A 21,595-nucleotide genomic window follows, 5' to 3' on the forward strand; every position below is an offset into this window, starting at 1 on the left:
CCCCCCCCCCTCCACCTATAAAAGACTGAATGAATAAATAAATTAATAAATAAGTAAATAAGAAGTAATACAGTTGAGTCAAATGAAAATAAAATAAATAAAATTTGTGACATCATAGAAGTCTGACGTCCAACACGGTCCATTCATGTGAAGCATCTATGGGCAGAGAATATTGTTCGGAAACAAATGCTGTGAGTTCCATCCAAAATATTTACTAGAATTTACACTGACTGCTCAAGTTTATCCCTTTTTATCTATATTTTTCCCATAATTTTTTAATCTTGTATAGTGGATTTTACAGTATATAGGTACATATTTTGTCATTCGTATGTATTGTGAAATTTTGTAAGATATTGTGAGAACGAGCCAGTTTTTTGAATGGCTCTTTGAAAGTAACGGCTCCTCAAGATCCGGCTCCCTCCAAAGAGCCATAAATCCCATCTTTATTACCTTTTTAAGGGCTGGCTTAATATAATTGGATGTTTTACTCAGCAAATTTAGGGTTTTTTTTTTTACTTTGTTTATTTGCTGTGTAACTATAGTCTGGAAAATAATGTAAAATAAGATGAAATATGAAGAAGAAAATGTGCGTAATATATTTTTCATGCTGAAATCTGAAATCACCAGCTGAATTCATCCAGAGGCTGACATCATGCCATTTGTCTGAAAATAAGAGTCTACAGCCATGCTAGTGGGTCTGTGAAGCTGGCACTGTCGTCAAAACAAACTTTTCCGTGCAAGGAGCCACATCATTAACATCCCTAATTCAAACCCAAGCACAGCAAACTGCCAAATATCTAATTACATACATGGCACAAGTTTCAAAATAACTTCGAGACAAGCACCACTGGAAACAGACAGACAGTGGGAAGTGCTCCAGAAACCAAAGTGATTCTTGGATTTTCCTTTTAATCCATGGGGAAAATTGGACCTCACAAATATAAACAAGAAAAGCTTTTCAAACTTTCTCAGATGGTGCTGAACCTTCACTTGGCATTTGCCCTTTTCACAAGTCTTTTCTGATCTTCTGACTGTAGGATTAAGGATTTATGGATTTGATTGATTTGAGTACCTCCTCATTCTTTCATATCTCTTAAAAGGTCAGTACATTATTAAAATAACACTGGATTTTACAGCACTGAAAACTATGAGAGGAGGATAACAACGGATACAACAAGTAGATCAAATTTACATTCTCAACAGATTATAATGAACTTAGTTGCATTTTAGTAACTGCTTTACTACCAACATTTGTAGTCTGTAAATATTGCACATACATAATATTAAATTCCTATGACATCTATGTAATTTATTGAATAATACCATCTTCCACTGATTCACCTTAACAATATATTATGTGTGTATGATGTGTTTGTTGTCCATGTTGAGCTGAGCAGCTGCAGCATGATCACCTGTGTGTTTAAACAACACTACTTTACTGCTTGCATAACCACTTACTTAGCAATGATTTGGTAATGGCCATACATACACAGAAACTATATAATCAAAAAGAGGCTTTCAGATATACCACCCTCATTGAGTTTGAGCAGAAACAAGCCTGCTGGAGGTCATTTTGTAGGGTTTTGGCAGTGCTCCTCCTGCTTCTCCTTGCACAAAGGAGCAGATAGCAGTCCTGCCCCTGGGTTTTTGTCCTCCTACGGCCCCCCCGTAACATCTCCTAGTATACCGGCCTGTCTCCTGGTCTCTCCTCCATGCTCTCAACACTGTGCTGACAGACACAGCAAACCTTCTTGCCACAGTGCACATTGATGTGCCATCCTGGAAGAGCTGCACTACCTGAGCAACTTCTGTGGGTTCCAGACACCGCCTCATGTTGCCTCTAGGGCCAAAAATTATCCTGAAAGGATGAAGACAGAGAAATGGTCTTAACACTACCTGCAGGACCATTCCTTTATTGGGGTTGTCTTCCTAATTGCCTCTAATTTCCATCTATTATCTGTTCCATTTGTACAACAGGAGGTGAAATTCTCAATGTTACCTCCTAACTGGACAGATTGATATCCCAGAAGTGTGACTGACTTTGAGTTACATGGTTATGATAATGTGTTCCCCTTTTTTGAGCTGTGTAGTTCAATGTGATCAGTAATAAAATTCTTATTTGAGAAATTAACTAGTAACAAAATATCATTTTTTGTACTGCTTAGTCCAATTCAGTGTCACGGGGACGCTGGAACCAATCCCAGAAACTAGCAGGCAAGCGAGGCAGGGTACACTCTGGACAGGTCGCCAGTCCATCGCAGGGCAAAGACAGAGACAAACAACCACCTTTGACCACACTCCTATGGAGAATTTAGAGTAACGAATTAACCTAACATGCATGTTTTTGGATGGTGGGAATAAGTTGGAGTACCTAGAGAGAACATGCAAACTCCACACAGATAGACCACTTCCTCCCCCCAGCCAAGGCTCGAACCAGCGACATTAATTGCAAAACCTATGTCCAACGATATTGCTGCAAGGAAATAATTGAAATACTAATTAGTAAGTTGTTGGACTTAGGACTAAAGCATACAGTACTTTAGCATTAATGCAGCAGCTATACTGGATTTAGGCAGATAAAGACGGATTATGATGTTCACATTCTTTAGTTTTGAATTTTCAAAGACAAAATCTCTTTTGGGGTGAGCAGAGTGAGCAGAGTTCTGGCTTTTTTCTTCCTGAATAACAAACGTTCTTTAGTCAAAAAGACTCTCATGTACTAGGTTTAACTTTCAGTTTTGGCTAAGTTTAATTTGGATTTAGAGTCTGCTGTTCTGGTGGGCAAATAGGGGTTGTCTAAGGTCACACATTACACCTTTAAAATATATTCTATCTAATCATGCATGTAGATTATTATTTGCTGACTATACTAGTCTCATCTAATGATGAATACATTTTTAAATAAACAAATTAAATCAATAAAGTTTGGCCCTCATAGCTCAATAGTCATTAGTTTGTCACAGATTTGGGAAGGAATTTACTGAATATACATCCTCAAGGATAATTTGTGCCTTAGTAAATGTTGAAAAGAGGAATATATGTGTGTTTTTTTATGTAAAATGTCCTTTACTCTGACTGCACCTTAATCCATTCAGTCCAGTGCAGCTGTTAACAAGACCAGATTATACATTTCAAATGACCAGGCAAAGATTGCTCTGTGCCACACAGAGGTTATGTTTTCAACTGGATTTGACTGCATTTACAAATCAGATATACTTTATAAATTATGTATGAGCTGTAAGCTGGGATTGATATTTGAAGTTTTGTTTTTTACCTGGTAAAAGAAAAGTCAAATTTTGGCAACACTTGTTTATTTAATTAAATGCACAGTAAAGGACATGGACTAGTATTTCATATTTAAAGGTCCCATATTATGCAAAATTCACTTTTTAATGGTTTTGGAACAGTCATACTGGTCCCCCCGCATGTGTAGGAGACCCGTAAGTGTGAAACTCTTTCAGGCGCTCTCTCTCCCCCCTGCTCCACCTCTAGGGAAGTAAGCGCTGAAATGAGCTTGTTTGAAAGCGTGAACGTTATGACGTCATAAGGGACAATAACCACTCCCCACAGAGCGATGGACCCGTCTACCGGCTCTCAAAGCCCGCCCTCTAAAAATCACCTAGCGCCCAGTGTTTTTCCCTCTTCGGCAACCCTCGTTAGCGGACATGGCTAAGCGACAGAAGCACTGTTCTGTTTGTGGCTGCATAAATGAACACGAAAACGTTTTTTTACTTCCATCCACTGAACCCACGAGGACTGAGTGGATTAATTTTATTTTTGGAGGAAATGTACATGCATGTCTGTGGCCAGCATTTCAAAGAGGACTGTTTCCACAACATGGGGGCATGGAAAGCAGGCTTCGCCAACCGTTTGAAGCTGAAGCCAGGTTCAATACCAACTGTCCGTGACACAGCTGGAGAGGTAAGAGCTGGCAGTTATTTTATCGTTTCGGCCTTATTAGTCTGATAGCTTGAAAATATATTAACCTGTCAATCACCTCATGACGGGCGATGCGATGGGCGGAGCCAACAGCTGAGCTGCTCCACCAGGGTTCCGCCCACCATAAACGGCACATTTCTGAAGCTGCTAAAAAGAGGGAGGTGAAGAGAAGCCGCTGCACTCAAACTGAGGGTTGATTTGTCCATACCATGGCGGAAATATTTCATTTAGATATTAATGAATGGTCTCAGATTGGGAATAAAGTGTATAATATGGGACCTTTAAAGTTGCTCCTCTGCTCCATAAAAGCTGCTACAACTGCCTCCTCTTACTTCGCTAAAATGACTTTGCTTTGCAACAACATACAAAAACGTTCAGCTTTTATGCTTCTAAATTGGAAAGGGAGGCACAGATGTCTGGAAACTGCTGCATAGTTTGAGAGAAAGGGAGAGGCTCTTTAATAGGCTGCATTTGTGATTTGCCCTTAAGGCTAGCACTATCTGAAGGTGCAGAAGACACAGATGCCTGAGACAGAATTTCTCTGCAATTAGTTCTGTAGGGCATGTAAGTGTCTGCAGTGCCAACTCAGGGGCTCCTGTCTGTAACAGCACTTTAATTAGTAGAACTGGGAATTCTTACCAGGCCGGACCAGCGCAGCACCAATGTCTTTATCCAGAAGCATGGGAATCACTGCCAACGTATGTATACAGCACACTGTGGATAGAGCTCTGGCTGGCATGATGGGACATTAAGTCATCAGTGGCTTCTTATGCTCTGTAAAAAACTGAGAAGTTGAATGAACTTAAAAAAGTACAGCATCCAGCTACAAAGCTTGAGTAAACTGAACTTAGGAGTTTTAGTGTTGTGTGAATCTAAGTTAAGGGGGAAGCTCGAAGTAGAATCTTAGATTAAACAAAGTTAGGATCAGTTGTACCTATGTATTTAAAGCGATGGCAATATGTATGTTTAAATATATATATTAAATATATGATATATATATATGAAAAAGGTAAGTCAACTTATGTTCAAAAGTTGCTTCAGCTTAATATTGTTAGTAAATCTGAATAGCCAAACGGTCATTCATGCTCACTCACTCAACATGCAATCTCCACACAGGATGGTAAAGGTTTGAAACTTCTTGCTGTAAGGCAGCAGTGTTAACCACCACTGTGCAGCCCATCATCCGTATTAAAAAACTCAAATCCGCCTTGATAAATCATTTAATTTATTAAGAACAATTAAACATCTCATTGCAACATAATTGCAGGCTGTTTCCATGCCCAAATCAATTTTATTAGCTAACAAACTATTCATTAGGGCTTGAATCCTCACTGGGCACAGGTGCAGGTGCATGGACACCTTTTAAACTACCTCAGAAGTGTATTTCAAGTCCTTTGGATAGTTCAGGTTTAGAGCATAATAAGGCAAACCTGTACCAAGCAGGGTATTTGATTTCTTTGATACAGACTTCCTAGGGGCCTCACAGCAAGAAGGTTCTTGGATTCGATTACTATTTAGACTTACTCACGCAATTGAGTTGAGGCAACTTGTGAACATAAATTGGCAGAACTTTTTCCAGAGATATACTTAACAACCTGAGTTGTTTCAGTTTGAGCATACCTGAATATCTATCTTTAACAATTTAACAAATTCACTTCGTTAAATTTAAGATTCTACGTGGATTTGCTCTCTTAACACTAGAACTCCTTTGTTGAATTTACTCAGAACAGCTTGGCAGCTGGTTGCTTTACTTTTTTTTTAAGTTAACTCAGCTTTTTTGACATTTTTTTACAGTGTGGACATACATATAAAGGTCATTCTGCTGATTGTGTTACGTCTCTGAAATACACCACAAAGCATTTTCTTCTTTCCCTGTTTACGGTAACTTTTATGTAGTATATTAACCTCAGGTTGACTTGTGAAATTTAAGACCTTAACTTTTTTTGTAATCAGAAGCATCAAATCTGCATTTTTTTTTAAAAAAAAAAAGCTTCAGTATTGTTGCCATATTGACTTTCACAATGTTGATATATTTAATGTTCAGATTATTGATTTATCTAGCCTTTAGTAATACATAACTTGCAGTCAACACTCATCATGGCAGATTTCAGTTGGGCAATTTATCCTTCTACCCTCATACTCAAGTTGGATTAAAAAAAAAGTTTCTGGATGATGATGATGATGATGATAAAGTATTAGATTGCTTTTAAAAGTGGGCATAGTGTAATGTAACAAGAAGTTATGCAAATTAGATATTCATTGTGATGGACTGAACCAAAAGAATGATTTTCTGTAAGAAAATAAAAGGAGACAAAGACTAGATCATTAAGACATAACATGTTTTAGCAGAGAAATTGCACAGAATTTACAAATACTTAAGATTATTAAATATTTTTATAAAGTGAAAAGAAGTAATCTTGCATTGAATAGTCTCTTAGAATTGAGTTGTTTAATTGCTTACAATATGAAAGTTATATAACATTTATATAACAGGAGAAAAGAGTTTAGGACTGAAAAACCACTTAAGATGACTACAGAAATATACATTCTGGCGCGGAGCAAGGCTGCAGTATTCATGCAGTTTTTTGAAAAGAAACAATTATGTTTACAATGTTCTGCTATCCATATGCACTAAATCATATGAAATATAATATAAATTCATGCTCTCCAATTGTACTGTTTCTAAATGGGTTTTTTCACACTAAGAGAATTTAATTGTGCCTGAACTGAGCAACGTCTTCACAGTCTCCTTGGTGCTCAATATGCATTGAATTCTGGCTGACAATATATTGCTCTTTTCCCCTGATCCCCTCATTTGCTTGTAATGTTTACAGGAGCGATTGGGTGACCTTGTACAAGGTTATGGTTAGCAATGACAGTCACACTTGGATAACACTTCAGAATGGCTCAAAAGACATGGTGAGTAACAATCATGACATATCCAACTAATCCTCTGACATCCAGTTTCTCTGCAATGAACAGGCAATTATTATCACACTAACACTTTAAAACCTTAATTTCTCTCTGTTAACTAGCTACATGCAGAGTATTGTTGTGTGTATCCCTGCTTGACTGGAAACAAATAGAAAAATGAATGCTTGCTTGAGAGTAATTACAGAGGGAGATTTAGATGCCTGCTTATTTCCAGACTTAATGAGCTGTGAGGCTATAGTAAATACTGATGATACTCAAGCAGATGGGAACTCATTTTGGCTCACTGTCAGAGCTTAGCTTGTTTTCTGCTTTCTGCTTTAACTGTAAAGTGATCACTAATGCCTTCTGGTGTAAATCTTGCCATTGATGAGACAATATGTCAGATTATATTTTTAAAGAGAATCTTAATTGTTGCTCCGTACTCTGGTTTACATGTCAGTTAATGAAGTTTTGTGAAACTGTTCTCTCCTGTGGCTGGTGATGCTGTCTGTGTGGGTGATTATAACCTTAGTTTAGTCAGTCTCTGCTACAGGCTTGCCTCTCACCCACTCACTCACCTTTTGTGCCAAATGCCAAACTATCCTATTGGTCTTTCAAAATGCCAGAAAGGTGCAGAGAAGATCCCCAGCTGTGGGTGTTGAAATTTACAATGAACTCCTAAGGGTATCATAGTTTAATAATGTTGTACAGGTGCACATCTGTTAAATATTTATCCTTATCAGATGCAGGTTCCAACATGAAATATGTGTATATACTTTTTTTCTTTACAAAAGTTTATTTAGTTCCTTTGTTAGTTTTAAGGGTCCTTTTGTTACATCTGGTGAATAATTTATAATTAGCATTCCAGGGCCACATTTGCTCATTTCACAGATATTTAATCAAGGTGTTGATCTTCTCTTTCTTCTCCTCACTATTCATTCACCATGTGTTTGCCTCAGTAGATATTCAGAGCTAACAGAGAAAAAGAGATTCCAGTTCGCAACATCTTCCCTGCCCCTGTGGTCGCCCGGTACATTCGAGTTAATCCTCGCTCCTGGTTTCACGGTGGCAGCATCTGCATGAGAGTAGAGATCCTTGGTTGTCCAATGCCAGGTGACGGGTTTGTATGAACAAAGCAGAAACATGAATAGATCCTATCAAACACACATTAGCAGTGTGCTGTTGCTGTAGGTCTTATGTGCTAAGGCTTGGCACAGATTAAAGCTTGGCCCAACAAGGTCTATAGAGATTATACTCAGAAACTGGGACACTATTTCCAGGAAGCTGCTCGGGTATTAATGTGTAATTGTTGAATGCCAAGAGTACAATTTATAAATCAAGTTGAAGTTATTTTGTGTTGAAGATGTTGAGGAAGCAAATATGTCAAAGCCTTGGCAAGATAAAATAAACAAGAGGCTTTCTATGGCGTTATTTACGGTTTTGAAAGCCCTTTCTTTGCAAACCATTTCATATAAATGGAACTAATCCACTTGATTAAATTTGTGAATATCAGTAACTGTGTCTAATCTGATTCCAGATCCAAATAATTATTACCACAGACGCAATGAAGTCACAACAACTGATGACTTGGACTTCAGGCATCACAGCTACAAGGAAATGAGGCAGGTGGGTCACAGTGGACAGACAACAGACATTATACTCTTCTTATTATTTCTCTTTCAGCAGAAAGAGGCCATAATCCAGAGGGATAAACATTGTAAGGAGCTGTTAGCCGATGCCAGTCAGGTTGCTTCCTCTGTAAAAGCAAAGAATGCAGAACAAATGAACTGAGGGCTTCTAGCAGCATGAAAATGCATAAAGCATCTTCTGGGTTGTGTCATTACTTATTCATATAGTTGTCATGAGCAGAAGCCTGTTTGTGCTGAGAAGGAGGACAGCTGTATTTGTCACCACAGACGCTTTGCCTCAGTGGCTGTAACGTTAGAAGCGCTGTGAATTGTAATCTTCTGTAATGCAGCATCTCTCTGTGCCAAACGGTGGACCCGAGCTTCAAAATACCACAGTCATAATGAGACATTGTTAAATTAATGATGCCTTTCTAGTGTGACAGCCTGAATTGTTACATCAAAGTGAATTAATGGCCTGGTCTTTTTTTTTTTTTTTTTTTGGAGGCTAATGTGTGTCACACAGGGCACCCATTCTCAAAAGGATTTCACAAAGGAAGGAAAGACTATTTTTAAAGCTCCTTTAACAGAGCTTTTTCACCCTTGACATTTGCCTTCTCACTGTGAGCACCTGGTACCCTATCTCCCCTTTGGTTTTAATAGTCCTGTGAGAGAAATCTCGGGTCGGGGCAGTCCATTGTAGCTCCTCAAAAAACATGTATGTCCCCCATGAGACAAAAAACTGTAGTCTGAAAGCAGCATCATTGGAGCATACAGTAGATGGACGACAGAAAGAGGAAAATACTAAACTGATGTCATCCTCCTGTAACACTGCAGTCAATAAGCTCCATAAATTACAGTTTTTAGCTGACCTTTTAAAGTAATTGAAAACATAATCTCTCTAATTCAGGTTTAAAAAGTGTCTTTAAGAAAAAATAATGACTCTTCTATAGTTAAGAAGTGAAGATTCTAATAAGACAGAATGTCTTGCATTGATTATGGGAAATTCTACAATCCAGGTATATATTTATCAGGGGAATGCTGTGCTTTATTAAACTGAGTGCAGAACTTTCACCCCTGTCTTGTAATCCTTTATTTCATCAGCAAAACCTGACATTGATTTAATGATTTTCTAGGATAGACAAGTCAAGATTTAGGACGGAACTAATTAAAACCCCATCACACCTGCCTGGTTAATGAGTAGCTGGAAAAGCAGATAAACATGTTTCTGTTGGTTTTACAGTTGATTCATTCACAGTTAGTATTTTTCCTGCTTCACTACTTCTTTGTGTCTCCACTTGTGCCTATACGGTTAAATGATAATTGTTACTACTTTTAATCAGGGCCTCTAAGCCTGTCTTCAGAATTGCCTTGACTACCTCTCCACGGCAACCCTCACATGCTAGACTGTAATTAAATGAGATCTGTGGGTGCAGCTCGGGTGATAGGGTCTTTAAAAGGTCCTTTTTCACTGTTTTGAAGTTGCAAATAGCCATTATTAAAAGAAGCAATGAGATCCTTGGAAGCTGATAACTAGAAAATGTGCAGAAATAAAACTTCGTTATTAGATGACAACTAGATCAAAATACCACCAGCCTGTCATCTGGTGTTGATTCAAATACTGCTAAACTCTGATTGGTGCATTTAGTAGGTGTGCACCATCACTCCCTGGTGAGAGCCCACCCTCCTTTAAACTAAAGGAGCACTGAGAGAGGAAAAATAAGAAAAGGAAAGAATATTTAATTAGCTCAACCTAAAACAATTACAGCAGTAAAGTGCAACACACAGAACAAAGAAGCCACTATTTTAATCAAAAAACCATCACTTACGTCTTTCATCATTAGCAGTAAAGATTTTCAAGGTATCTAAATAAATGTGTTCATTTATTTTACTAAGTAAAGGGGAAAAGTGAGGAGAAGTTAACTAATGATCAGAGTGTAGCTCACATTAAATTTAGTTACTATTAATTTATGCTTATTTATTTATTTTTTCACAGCTTATGAAGGTGGTTAATGAAATGTGCCCCAACATCACCCGGATCTATAACATAGGAAAGTCTCACAGTGGCCTCAAACTCTATGCTATAGAGATCACTGACAACCCAGGAGAACATGAAGTGGGTGAGTAGTTATTGCAATAATGTGGTTTAATGCAACAGAACATAAGTCTAAATAGTAACAACATCATATATAACACCATGTTCTCACCTTTGTTCTAATGTTTGCATAATTAATTCCAATCTCTTGTCCTGATTCCTCCCTTCATGTGATCCGGTTGACCAGGTGAACCAGAGTTTCGTTATACTGCAGGTTCCCATGGCAACGAAGTGCTGGGACGGGAGCTGCTCCTGCTGCTGATGCAGTTCATGTGCCTGGAGTATCTATCTGGCAACCAGCGGATACGTCACCTGGTGGAAGAGACCAGAATCCATCTACTGCCATCTGTCAACCCTGATGGGTACGAGAAAGCCTTTGAAGTGGTAGGTCTGCAAGACAGCTATTAGTGACCTCATTTCATGAGGTGGTCTGTTGTGAAAACAGCACCATATCTGCTTAACTGGCAGGTCTTTTGTAAAAAAGGCATATGGTGCAGGTGCATGCTATTAAATTAGTTTTAATGGTCTGATAGAAAAGATGAAATGAACAATGACTGCACGTGGGCTGTGTGTTCTGCAATTTATCACTCTGAAACACATGTTGAGGCTTAGATTGGTTGCTTGCCAAGATGAAAGGCCCTGTTTTAAAATTGCATGATAGAGACAAGTCAGAGTGCTCAAGAGTAGGTCCTTGTCCTTCACATATCGCACAGTCCTCTAGATGTTATTTAGCAACATGATAAGCGAGTGCAAGCCAAGTCTGTATCTTCTAACTTAGAAATTAACTTAACATTAATAGTAAAGACAGTCTGTTCAGCTGTGTTTCAGCTCTGGAATAACAACAGCAAAGCCATTTTTAGCTAATAAAATCTATGGTTTTATCATGCCTGTCAGAATACTGTGAGGATTTACAGCTATGATGTAATATTCCCTTGAAAGAAATGACTTTACAAAATATAAATGGGTCAGCTGTAGTCATGCTAATCAGACATAGCTTTAGGCTAGGGTTTTTATCCTCTGGCAGCACATTGCCTTTAAGGTTGATAATGAAGCCACAGTTCTTTAAACTATATCAGAAAAGAAACAAATCAAAACTAGCAAGTTAATGGTAGTTTATTGCTTGTAAGTTTATTCTTTTCTTTTTTCTTTTTCCCAGAAAAAGCAGCTTTCTAATATTGGTTCAACTTTTTCTTCCCGCTGTTACGGTGTGTGTGGAATGTGGACCAAATGCAGGCTGACAAGAGGCGGGAGGCTGACTGGGGCAGGAAAACAATAGTTTTAATAACAGACCAAAACAACTTACAGAGAACATTGGGGGAGATACAATGGGGAAACATGACAATGATCTGACAAAGATCTAAAAGTAATGCACAAGGGAAATATGCTACAAAATAAAACAGAAAATCAGACAGGATAGGCAAAGAAAACCTATGACAGCAAAACAATAGCAACTAAACCAAAAACCCCAGAGACCATGACACCCAGTTTGAATATCTTCCTTAGTAGAACATATTTCTTCCTCTGGTACCTGCCACAGATATATATGCAAAGCCTTTTCAGGGTTAAAAACAATACCATGCACTTCCTTTCTGAACTATTTGCACGGCTCCACCAACAATGTGCACACTCGTGAAAAAAATATACTTTTCTGTGACTTTACAAAATCCTATGTTACTCTTTAACACAGGGTTCAGAGCTCAGTGGCTGGTCTCTGGGTCGTTGGACCAATGACGGAATAGACATTCACCACAACTTCCCTGATCTCAACTCCATTCTGTGGGAGGCTGAATCCAAGAAGTGGATTCCTCGCAAAATGTTCAACCATCATGTGCCCATCCCAGAATGGTACCAGTCAAAGAATGCCTCAGTAAGTCTGCTAGATAAACTGTTGTGTTGCATATTTAACTGGAAATTTCATAATCTTTACAGGGAAAACCATACTCAGAACTTGATTTCTTCTAAATTTTCTACTGTCACTGCTGGACACAGCAATTATCAACACCAACTTTATATGAACATTATTGCAACAGGGGTCAAAACACAATGTTCAAGCAAAAGAAGAGTATTTACAGCTGCAAACTCAAACAAATAGTACATTATTATGCAAATGGACTATTTGGATGCCAGGTAGTGCAACATTCACAAACATTAATAAATTTTTTCCAGCTGTGTTAATAAATGTTTACAGGGAATATTAAAAAGAATTGTTACCGGACATTTTTTTAACTTCACGTCCACGTTGTGGCTCGGTTTTTATGTGTTTTCCCTTTATGTAAGTAGACCAGATGGTGCACTAGCTCACAAAGTTTTTCTCAATCATCATAATCCTGCCCTCAACCCAATATATAAGCATTTCTTACTTTTAGAACAGCAAAGTTAATGTTTGTCAAATCTGGTGCTTTGATTAAAAACAGCTATTGCACATGTCCTGCTAGCTTGTTTTTTTTTTCTTCTTCTTCTTCTTTATTATTAATATTTTTTAATTCTGTCTTCCATGTGCTGCATCTTTAAAAACAAGATTGCCATTTAGTTTTCTGTGAGTTTACCTTTAGGTGACAAAGTGTGGTATTGTTGTTCTTGTCCTGCACCCCCTCCAGAGTAACAAACAAATCTCACAGTGAAGACCATCAAGCATTTGAAAAGGGTAAAGCAGTCACGAGGACACATCAGCGCTGTCTATTTTGGGAGAGGCGAATGTGTTTGCTATGTATGACGAAGAGGCAGTGAGCCAAAATACACCCAGCATTCTATTAAAAGCTCATCCTCACGAGTGTTTTGACGTTAGTGAGAGCCACGGGTGAGTCATACTGAGCCTCAAGAATAGCTGCTGCAACTGTATTGCTGGGATTCCCATCTGTGCTCACAAAGCAGTGAAACCTACCCTTGTTCGCCCTACTGACTGATCCAACAAGGCTTAGAGAAAAGAGAGCTGGTTTAAATACACAATTGCCAGCAGTGAGGGGCAATTCCTGATTGTAATATGCATGAACAAGCAGCTAGATTACAGCTAATTTTAAAACTTCATTCCTCAGAATAAAGGTTTTATTTTTTAGATAATTTAGCATTATTTCAGTAGCCTTATCACTCCCTTCATGAGATCAGATTGCATAGAGTTTTGTTTGTAGCATGTGGGGAGTTAATTGAGCATTCAATGTGGTGAGATGATTGCATTAATTTCATTATCCACTCTTCTCGTGTACCCCTGCTGTAGGTTGCCTTGGAGACACGAGCTTTAATAGCATGGATGGAGAAAATGCCCTTTGTGTTGGGCGGTAACCTCCAGGGAGGGGAGCTGGTGGTGACCTTCCCGTACGACAGAACTCGCTCCCTGGGGGTGACCAGGGAGCAAACTCCCACCCCAGATGACCACGTCTTCCGCTGGTTGGCCTTCTCCTACGCGTCCACCCACCGCCTGATGACTGATGCCAACCGACGGGTCTGTCACACAGAGGACTTTGCCAAGGAGGATGGCACCATCAACGGAGCGTCCTGGCACACTGCAGCAGGCAGTAGGAATTATCTGCTCAGCTCAAAGCTTTTGTGTTGTTGCCTTGTTTGGCACATACGAAAGCATCTGGATATGCAGTACTGGGCCTTTCTTTGAAAGCTTCTAGATTTTAGCCTGAAGCATCATGTAAGCTGTTAAGCCCAAACAAAGAAAGGCAAAAGTTCCAGACCCTCAAATCCATAAATGTCTTAATAATCACAGTTCTGGCCAATACGTGGACAAAATTCTGACCCTCCTGTCAAAGCGTGCAAACAGATGTGTGTGTCTTTCTTGGCAGGTATGAATGATTTCAGCTATTTGCACACCAACTGCTTTGAGCTGTCGATGTATGTGGGTTGCGACAAATTCCCTCATGAGAGCGAGCTGCCTGAGGAGTGGGAGAACAATCGCGAGTCTCTTCTTGTTTTTATGGAGCAGGTACAAAGGCAAAAACGCCCCCCCGCAACTCACACATGGTGTGCACAGGCAAAAAAATAATATAAAAAAAATGGTTTCTTATTCAAGTCTAAGGAATTTGTTTTCACATTTAATTTCTTTCTGATATTCCTTTTAGTTAAGTAGATAATTAAAAGTAATTATGAATAGAACCCCCTGACCAGTATTTAATGGATGCTATGGTAAAATGAATATTAGTATTCTCTGAACTTTGCTTTAAATGCCTATAGAAAACGGAATATAGGGGCATTTCCTTCAAAAGTCTGCTCCCCAGGAAACATAAAGGATGATTAATTAATGAATATTTCCATATCAGATGATTACATCATGTAAGGACTTCAAAGATCTCTTCAATTTAGCATAATAACGTTGCACACACATCAGTGCAAACAAAACTTAGTGATGAAACCAGTTCCTTACATTTATTTTCTCTAGAGTTATGGTCTTCAGACAATCTAGGCCCCTTCCGTGACAAAGCCTTTACTCAAACATTGATGCTACATTTACACAACATCCTATCTATAAAGCACATAGCCTTATGCATTATACATCATACTGGCACATCATGCAATATAGATTGCATTAAATTTAATTAGACAGTTTGTGTTAAAAAAGTTAACTTGAATCATGTTTTCCATGTGCAGGTGCATCGTGGGATCAAAGGTGTAGTTCGGGATCTGCAAGGTCGTGGAATAGCTAACGCCATGATTTCTGTAGAGGGCATCAGTCATGATATACGCACAGGTACACTGTCTTTTAACTTTGGTTAATGTTGGTTATTTTAAGCTTCCAACTAGTAAAAAGTAAAAATAAACGCCTCAAAATGTTCTGATTGCATTGATGTGAGCAGATGGTTGTACGTGCTGCCTTTCAGTGGAATTTTAAGTGTTTAAGCTGAGATTTTGCAGTTGAAGCAAGAGAAGATACCTCGTGGCGCTCTGATTCAGCTATCTCCACATTTCAGCTTATACCTCAGGAATAAGTCTCTCCTGCAGCAAAAGTATTTCAGAAGATGGAATAAAAGGCATAAACAAGAGCAGTTTATGTGATTTAGTTGTGCCACAGGTTGGAGTCTGATCCTGCTCTGAATTTAACCATTGATTGTGAGTCCTAAAGGCAATTTCTGCTGATGCCTAAAAAAAATACATCATTTAAAGCCAAAGTAGTTTCTTACTTAGAGCGTGAAATCAAATGTCTAAAAAGGACTTTAGGCATTATTATTCCTGGAACTGAGAATAAGTCGCTGCTTCCTTTCAGAAGCTTTTCTTTTCTCAGATGCAGTCAGGAAAGTTTTTTAGGCTGCTCATTTAAAAAATTATGACGTTTCAGCTGCTTTGAATTTGCTTTTTGAACCTTTAGGAGCAGACTTTAGCAAAGCATTTTTTCTTCCATCACCGAGAAGACAGGGCAGACAGCCTTACTGTTGCTGATGGATTCTGAAAAAAGTTTTTTCAAAGTGAAAGTTCACTTGTAATTAGCATTTCAGGAGACAGTTAGATTCCATCATGCCTTATAATTGTAGCTAGTCTAAGCATGGATGTCAGTGTAGATTTGCAGGCAAATCTGCTTTAAAATATTTGTCTCAAGTTTGTTTCACGATGACTGGAAGGAAGTAGCAGAAACAAACTTATCTATTCCAGTTGGATAGAGACAGCATTAAGCATAGATTCATGTAGAAAATCCAACATGCCAAAGCAAAGCTATTTTTAACACCAGTTCAATTCTTAAAAAAAAAAAAAAAAAAAAAAAAAAAACACACACACACACACACACAAGATACAAGAAGCATTTACTGTATATTGGAGTCCAGTTAAAACCTTAAATTTTTGCCCTGCTTTCTATGCTGATTCAGATATTGAGAAGTGTTGCATTTTAAAGAACAAAATACGTGTAACTGTTGCATTTATGCTTCTTATTCTTTAAACTGTGCAAACATGCTCTTTGTAAACACACACACACACACACACAAATGGGAAAAGAAAACACATTTAAAAATTTAGCAAAATAAAATGCATTTTCCAAATAAATCACATACATAAAATAACTAAAACAAAGAAATGGTACACTTTTTAGATAACTGCCAGACCTGGTAACTAAGATACATTTTTTTCAGATAACTATTAGATGACTATCTGCTAACTGTAAGATAACTTTATTCTGATGTTGCAGTAACTTGCACGTACTCACCGCTATATAAGTCACCTGGTCCTTTGTTCTGAGTATTTTGCAGCATGTGAAGATAGCAAAGAAAGATTTTTATGTATTTGTTATTAAAATGTGAAATGCAAAGAGTAACTACTCAGTAGAAAATGTTAAACTAAACAGTATGTTCTCGGTATGACGCTCCACTGTACTGAAAAATAAGTGCAAAAAATAAGTTCTATTTATGTAATGATTAGCTCTTACGAAGTCCATAGCTGTTATTAAAGTAATTCAGAAGTAGGCCCCTAAAAGGTCAACAGGTGGATCGGTGCGGCGTCTGCAGTGATGCGGACTCTGCATCAGTCTGTCATGGTGAAGAAGGAGCTGAGCCAAAAGGCAAAGCTCTCGATTTACCCATCGATCTACATTCCCACCCTCACCTATGGCCATGAGCTGTGGGTAGTGACCGAAAGAACAAGATTGCGAATACAAGCGGCCGAAATGAGTTTTCTCTGCAGGGTGGCCAGGCTCTCCCTTAGAGATAGAGTGAGAAGCTCGGTGATCCGGGAGGGGCTCAGAGTAGAGTTGCTGCTCCTCCACATCGAGAGGAGCCAGATGAGGTGGCTCGGGCATCTGGTTAGGATGCCTCCTGGACGCCTCCCTTTTGAGGTGTTCCTGACACGTCCCACTGGAAGGAGGCCCCGGGGAAGACCCAGGACACGCTGGACAGACTACATCTCTCGGCTGGTCTGGGAACGCCTCGGGATCCCTTTGGATGAGCTGGTGAATGTGGCCGGGGAGAGGGAAGTCTGGGTTTCCCTGCTTAGGCAGCTGCCCCGGCGACCCGACTCCGGACAAGCGGCAGAAAATGGATGATGGATGGATGGCCCCTAAAAGGTCTCTTCTAGTCATCATATAATTATCTGAAAGAATTTTACCAGTATTATATAGTTATCTGGTAGTTATCTTAAAAAAACAGCACTTTATTGTAGTGTTACCAACAAAAAAGAAAAAAAAAAAAAATTACTAAACCAAATTCAGCATGTCAGTATAAACTGGATAAATACAACAAAACAATTTCCCACACAAAACACCACACCCCACCACAAACAACTAACTGGTTTACAAAATTAACTAACCCCTAAAGAATTATCTAACCCTTCAGACTTGTTGTTTTTACCATTTCAAAGAAGGGCAACTGCACTGAAACAAAATTCCTAAATATTTACTTGCTTGTGTTTGCTTTCCTTTTCAGCCACTGATGGTGATTATTGGCGCTTGCTTAATCCCGGGGAGTACAGAGTAACAGTCAGAGCTGAAGGATACAGCCTCAGCAGTAAGAAGTGCGAGGTGGGCTACTTGATGGGTGCCACCAGGTGTGATTTCACCATCGGCCGGACCAACTTGTCCCGAATCAGAGAAATCATGGAAAAATTCAACAAGCAGCCCATCAAATTACCCGTGAGGCAGCTTCAAGCGCGCAGGTCCATACAAACCCGTCTGGGAACATAATGATCACATGAGAGAGCCAGTGGAAGAATAAAAAGTAAACATCTACTCTGATCAGTCTGGGTTGAAGGCCAAGCCTACGTTTGGACCTGTGTCAGATTCCTCCAGAGGGCTGTCAGTGGAATTAATGTTTGGAGACTGAAAACATGGATTAATTTAAATGAATGTTTTATTTGATTTTTGATTGATTTTCTTTGAGTTCATACCCAGGAATATGCTCCCTCTCTGTTCATTGTTCATTGTTGACATATCAAATTTTCTTCATAGCCATGCTAAACATTAAAAGTATTTTGTCTACTCAAAGGCCAAGTTTGTCCATGTCTAGAAGAAATATTAAAATATGTGTCCCCACTCCATGTCAGACTGACTAAATGCTGTTAATGCAGATTATTATCACAACCCAGATATTTTCATAAAAAAAACTGAAACATAAATTAAAGATGACAAATTGTTGCAGCACTTAAGAAACTACAATAAATGTCATTAAGCACATACCTATCAGTTGTGTAACAAAATTATATAAACCACAACAAAAGCTCTATTGCCTGCACTTGTATAATTTTCAGTCCTAAAAATGACTTGTGACCCCTTGTGTGTCATTGATTTTTTTTTTTCCATATTTTGCTTTTAGTTTTTCAATAAATACTTGCACAAACATACGTTCTTTAACTGATTATGTATATTGATTTAACTCATGGTAAGTACCACAGACACCAAAGAGTCATACTCTATTTGTATCACACCTTTCACAGTTATTACTGCAGCTTAAATAGTCTTTTTACAGTATATACTCTCAGAGTGACTGAAATTGTTTCTGTCTACTTTGAAAATACTCTGTATTTGTTAAAAATTATAGATAAAGCACTAAGATTTTGGGACAGTTCCTCTTAGTTTAACTGACAGGCCCATCTATGTGGAACGCAAAAATATTAGAAATATAAATTGGCATACATCAAGTTTACAGTTCATATTACATGGAGTATATGTGATATACTTCAGGGCCAAATACAAATTCACATGAGTTTATCATTCTGAAATCATTCAGCATTTCAAATATAGAAAATAAAACCACTAAAACGAAATTATTTGGCAAAGTAACTTTATTTATACAGTACATTTCATTAACTCAATGTGCTGAACATAAAAGACCAAATTAAAAAAGCAGCATATAATGCACCCATAAATATAAACAATATCAAAAACAACAACAAAACCAAAAAAAAAATTTAATAGCCCTACAGCTGTTAGGGTACTACTTGTTTGAAATGTGTGGATGGATTTCTCAAACTCAGTTTAGGATATAAAGTTTGCTAACTCTTGATAGATGTTTTGTTTTTGTTTGTTTATTTTTAAATAGGCAGTCCTAATGATGTCGGTAATGTGATCATCAAAACAGATCAGATCCAAAATAATGCCAAGGCTTCTGACTTATCACTGTATTTTAGAGATGGTAAAGACAGGTATGAACAAACTTTCTGTCTTTAATAATTTGGACAAAAACAAGAATTTCAGTCTCCTCTGTATTCTTCTTTTTTAATATTCAGCATTTAATATAATTGATACAGTTTAGCCTTTACTGAACAGAAATCAGATGAAAATGTGATGTAGAAAAGTGTGTCACCAACATGGGAATATTAAACTATATTATGATTCTATAGAATTGTACCAAAATATTAAAGATAAGTGAGATTTTTTTTCCAGTTGAAATAACATAAATTAGTAAAATATGAAAATTCCTGTCACTTTGGCTAATGAAAACCAATTAAGACCCTGACCTTAAACCAACCAACTAAACCAACAAACAAAATAAATATGTTAATTACATGCCTGTTAAATAGCTATTACAAAGTATAAGAGCTTTGTGCAATAAGAAATTTAAAGAAAGCCCTAAAAGAAAAAAGAGCAAAATGGCTAGCACATCTCAAATTTCAGGTACAAATTTACAAGCATTTAATGTATTTATTCAACTCACATCAAAGTACAAATACATGTGTAAGCACAGAGCCTTCATCAGAGCATCTTTAGTCCTAGTGATGAAGGCTCTGTGCCTTCATTTAATGTATGAGACCCTTAGGAGCAGCTCTAAAACCTCAATAAAAATACAAGGACAGTAAAGAAAGTAAAGAACAAAAATAAACTTAACATTTTAAAAAAGAGCAATATTTCTGAATGCACTGCACAACAGATAAAAAAGATCCATAAATCAAAAACTAAACAAAAAAAACACAACATTTCACATAACAATGCACTGCACAAAACTAAAAAGTCCAAAAACTGAATCATGGTTAAAAGAAAACAAAAACAAAAAAAATAACAATGTATGAAGCTGCTGCAACAAGAAGCAGTTTACTATGGATGCTGTAGGTCATTTGTATAATTAATGTTAAAATTACATCTGATCTTACATTCACTGTTGCTTGATTGAGCACCCTTGATGAAAAGCAAACACAGTTACATTCCCATAACTCAGCTGTAATAACGGTGGTTAATTTTAAGCATCAACTCATTTAGTTTCTACAGTAGTGAGATTGTATCTTGGGAGTGTCAGGGTAGAGTCTAATTATCGGAGCTCTGCCAGGGCTTTTACAGATCACTGGTTTATTCTGACAACACTAGCCTTCCTTCCCTCTGGCCAACATGTAATTAGAGGAAAACCTTAGCTTCTAATCCCATCCTCCAAAGGTTACTGAATGGAGTCTCACACACCTGTCATGTCTCAGAGCACTGAACAGAATAGGAACTGTCAGTTTGTTAATATTATGATTCTTTCTGCAGCTCGACACCATCATCAGAACCTTGTTGTGAAACAGGAGAAGTACATAATAAGTCACAGCGATGGTCTGGTGTTGCGTATGGAAGTCTAGCTTGTTTCAAACTGCTGAACAAAAATCACAGAGCATCTATAAAACACCACGTTTTAGCCAATAAAAATGACAAGTTGTTTCAGTTCTTATCATTTAAAGGACAGAAGAAATGTTCAAGAACACCAATTAAAACATTTTTTTTAAATGAAAAATTAATCAGTCACAAACTGAGTGAATAAGTTTATGTTGACCCAGCCCATGTATATTAAGGCTAAACAACCCAAACTGCTTTATTGCTGAAAGACAGCTATTTGTTTGTGTGGAAATCATATATACATTCTTTTTTTAAAAAGATGTTCATCCAACAAGTTTTTATTTTGTTTGATTTTTGTTTTTTGTTTTTTGAGCGTAAGTCAGTGTTGATCATGAGTCATATCTCTGTTATTAGTCTTGAGTTAGCACCAATCAGAGGAGTGTTTTCTATTATCTGGACAGTGTGTGAAACATAGCCAGTTTGAGGGAACATAGGAGGATATATTCTCCATTTAGTTGACTTGAGTTCACTGGCAATTAACACGCTAACAGGCTCTGAGGTATGCCAAACAAATCAGTCATGCCCTCAAAA

General features: G+C 37.9%; 1 protein-coding gene across 1 annotated transcript in view; it reads left to right on the top strand.

Annotated features, from left to right (window-relative positions):
• Nucleotides 1-18,825, top strand: part of cpxm2 (carboxypeptidase X (M14 family), member 2) — a 38,715-nt gene extending 19,890 nt beyond the window's left edge. Inside the window, exons 6-15 of the mRNA XM_041974371.1 lie at nt 6,774-6,858; nt 7,815-7,965; nt 8,390-8,478; nt 10,474-10,597; nt 10,760-10,956; nt 12,260-12,439; nt 13,784-14,081; nt 14,358-14,497; nt 15,160-15,259; nt 17,913-18,825. Coding sequence (XP_041830305.1) covers nt 6,774-6,858; nt 7,815-7,965; nt 8,390-8,478; nt 10,474-10,597; nt 10,760-10,956; nt 12,260-12,439; nt 13,784-14,081; nt 14,358-14,497; nt 15,160-15,259; nt 17,913-18,169 — 1,621 coding nt within the window. The 3' untranslated portion in view covers nt 18,170-18,825. The remainder of the gene's footprint in view (nt 1-6,773; nt 6,859-7,814; nt 7,966-8,389; nt 8,479-10,473; nt 10,598-10,759; nt 10,957-12,259; nt 12,440-13,783; nt 14,082-14,357; nt 14,498-15,159; nt 15,260-17,912) is intronic.
• Nucleotides 18,826-21,595: the final 2,770 nt, after the last annotated feature.

The sequence above is a fragment of the Melanotaenia boesemani genome, chromosome 21, assembly GCF_017639745.1.
Source record: "Melanotaenia boesemani isolate fMelBoe1 chromosome 21, fMelBoe1.pri, whole genome shotgun sequence".
NCBI lineage: Eukaryota > Metazoa > Chordata > Actinopteri > Atheriniformes > Melanotaeniidae > Melanotaenia > Melanotaenia boesemani.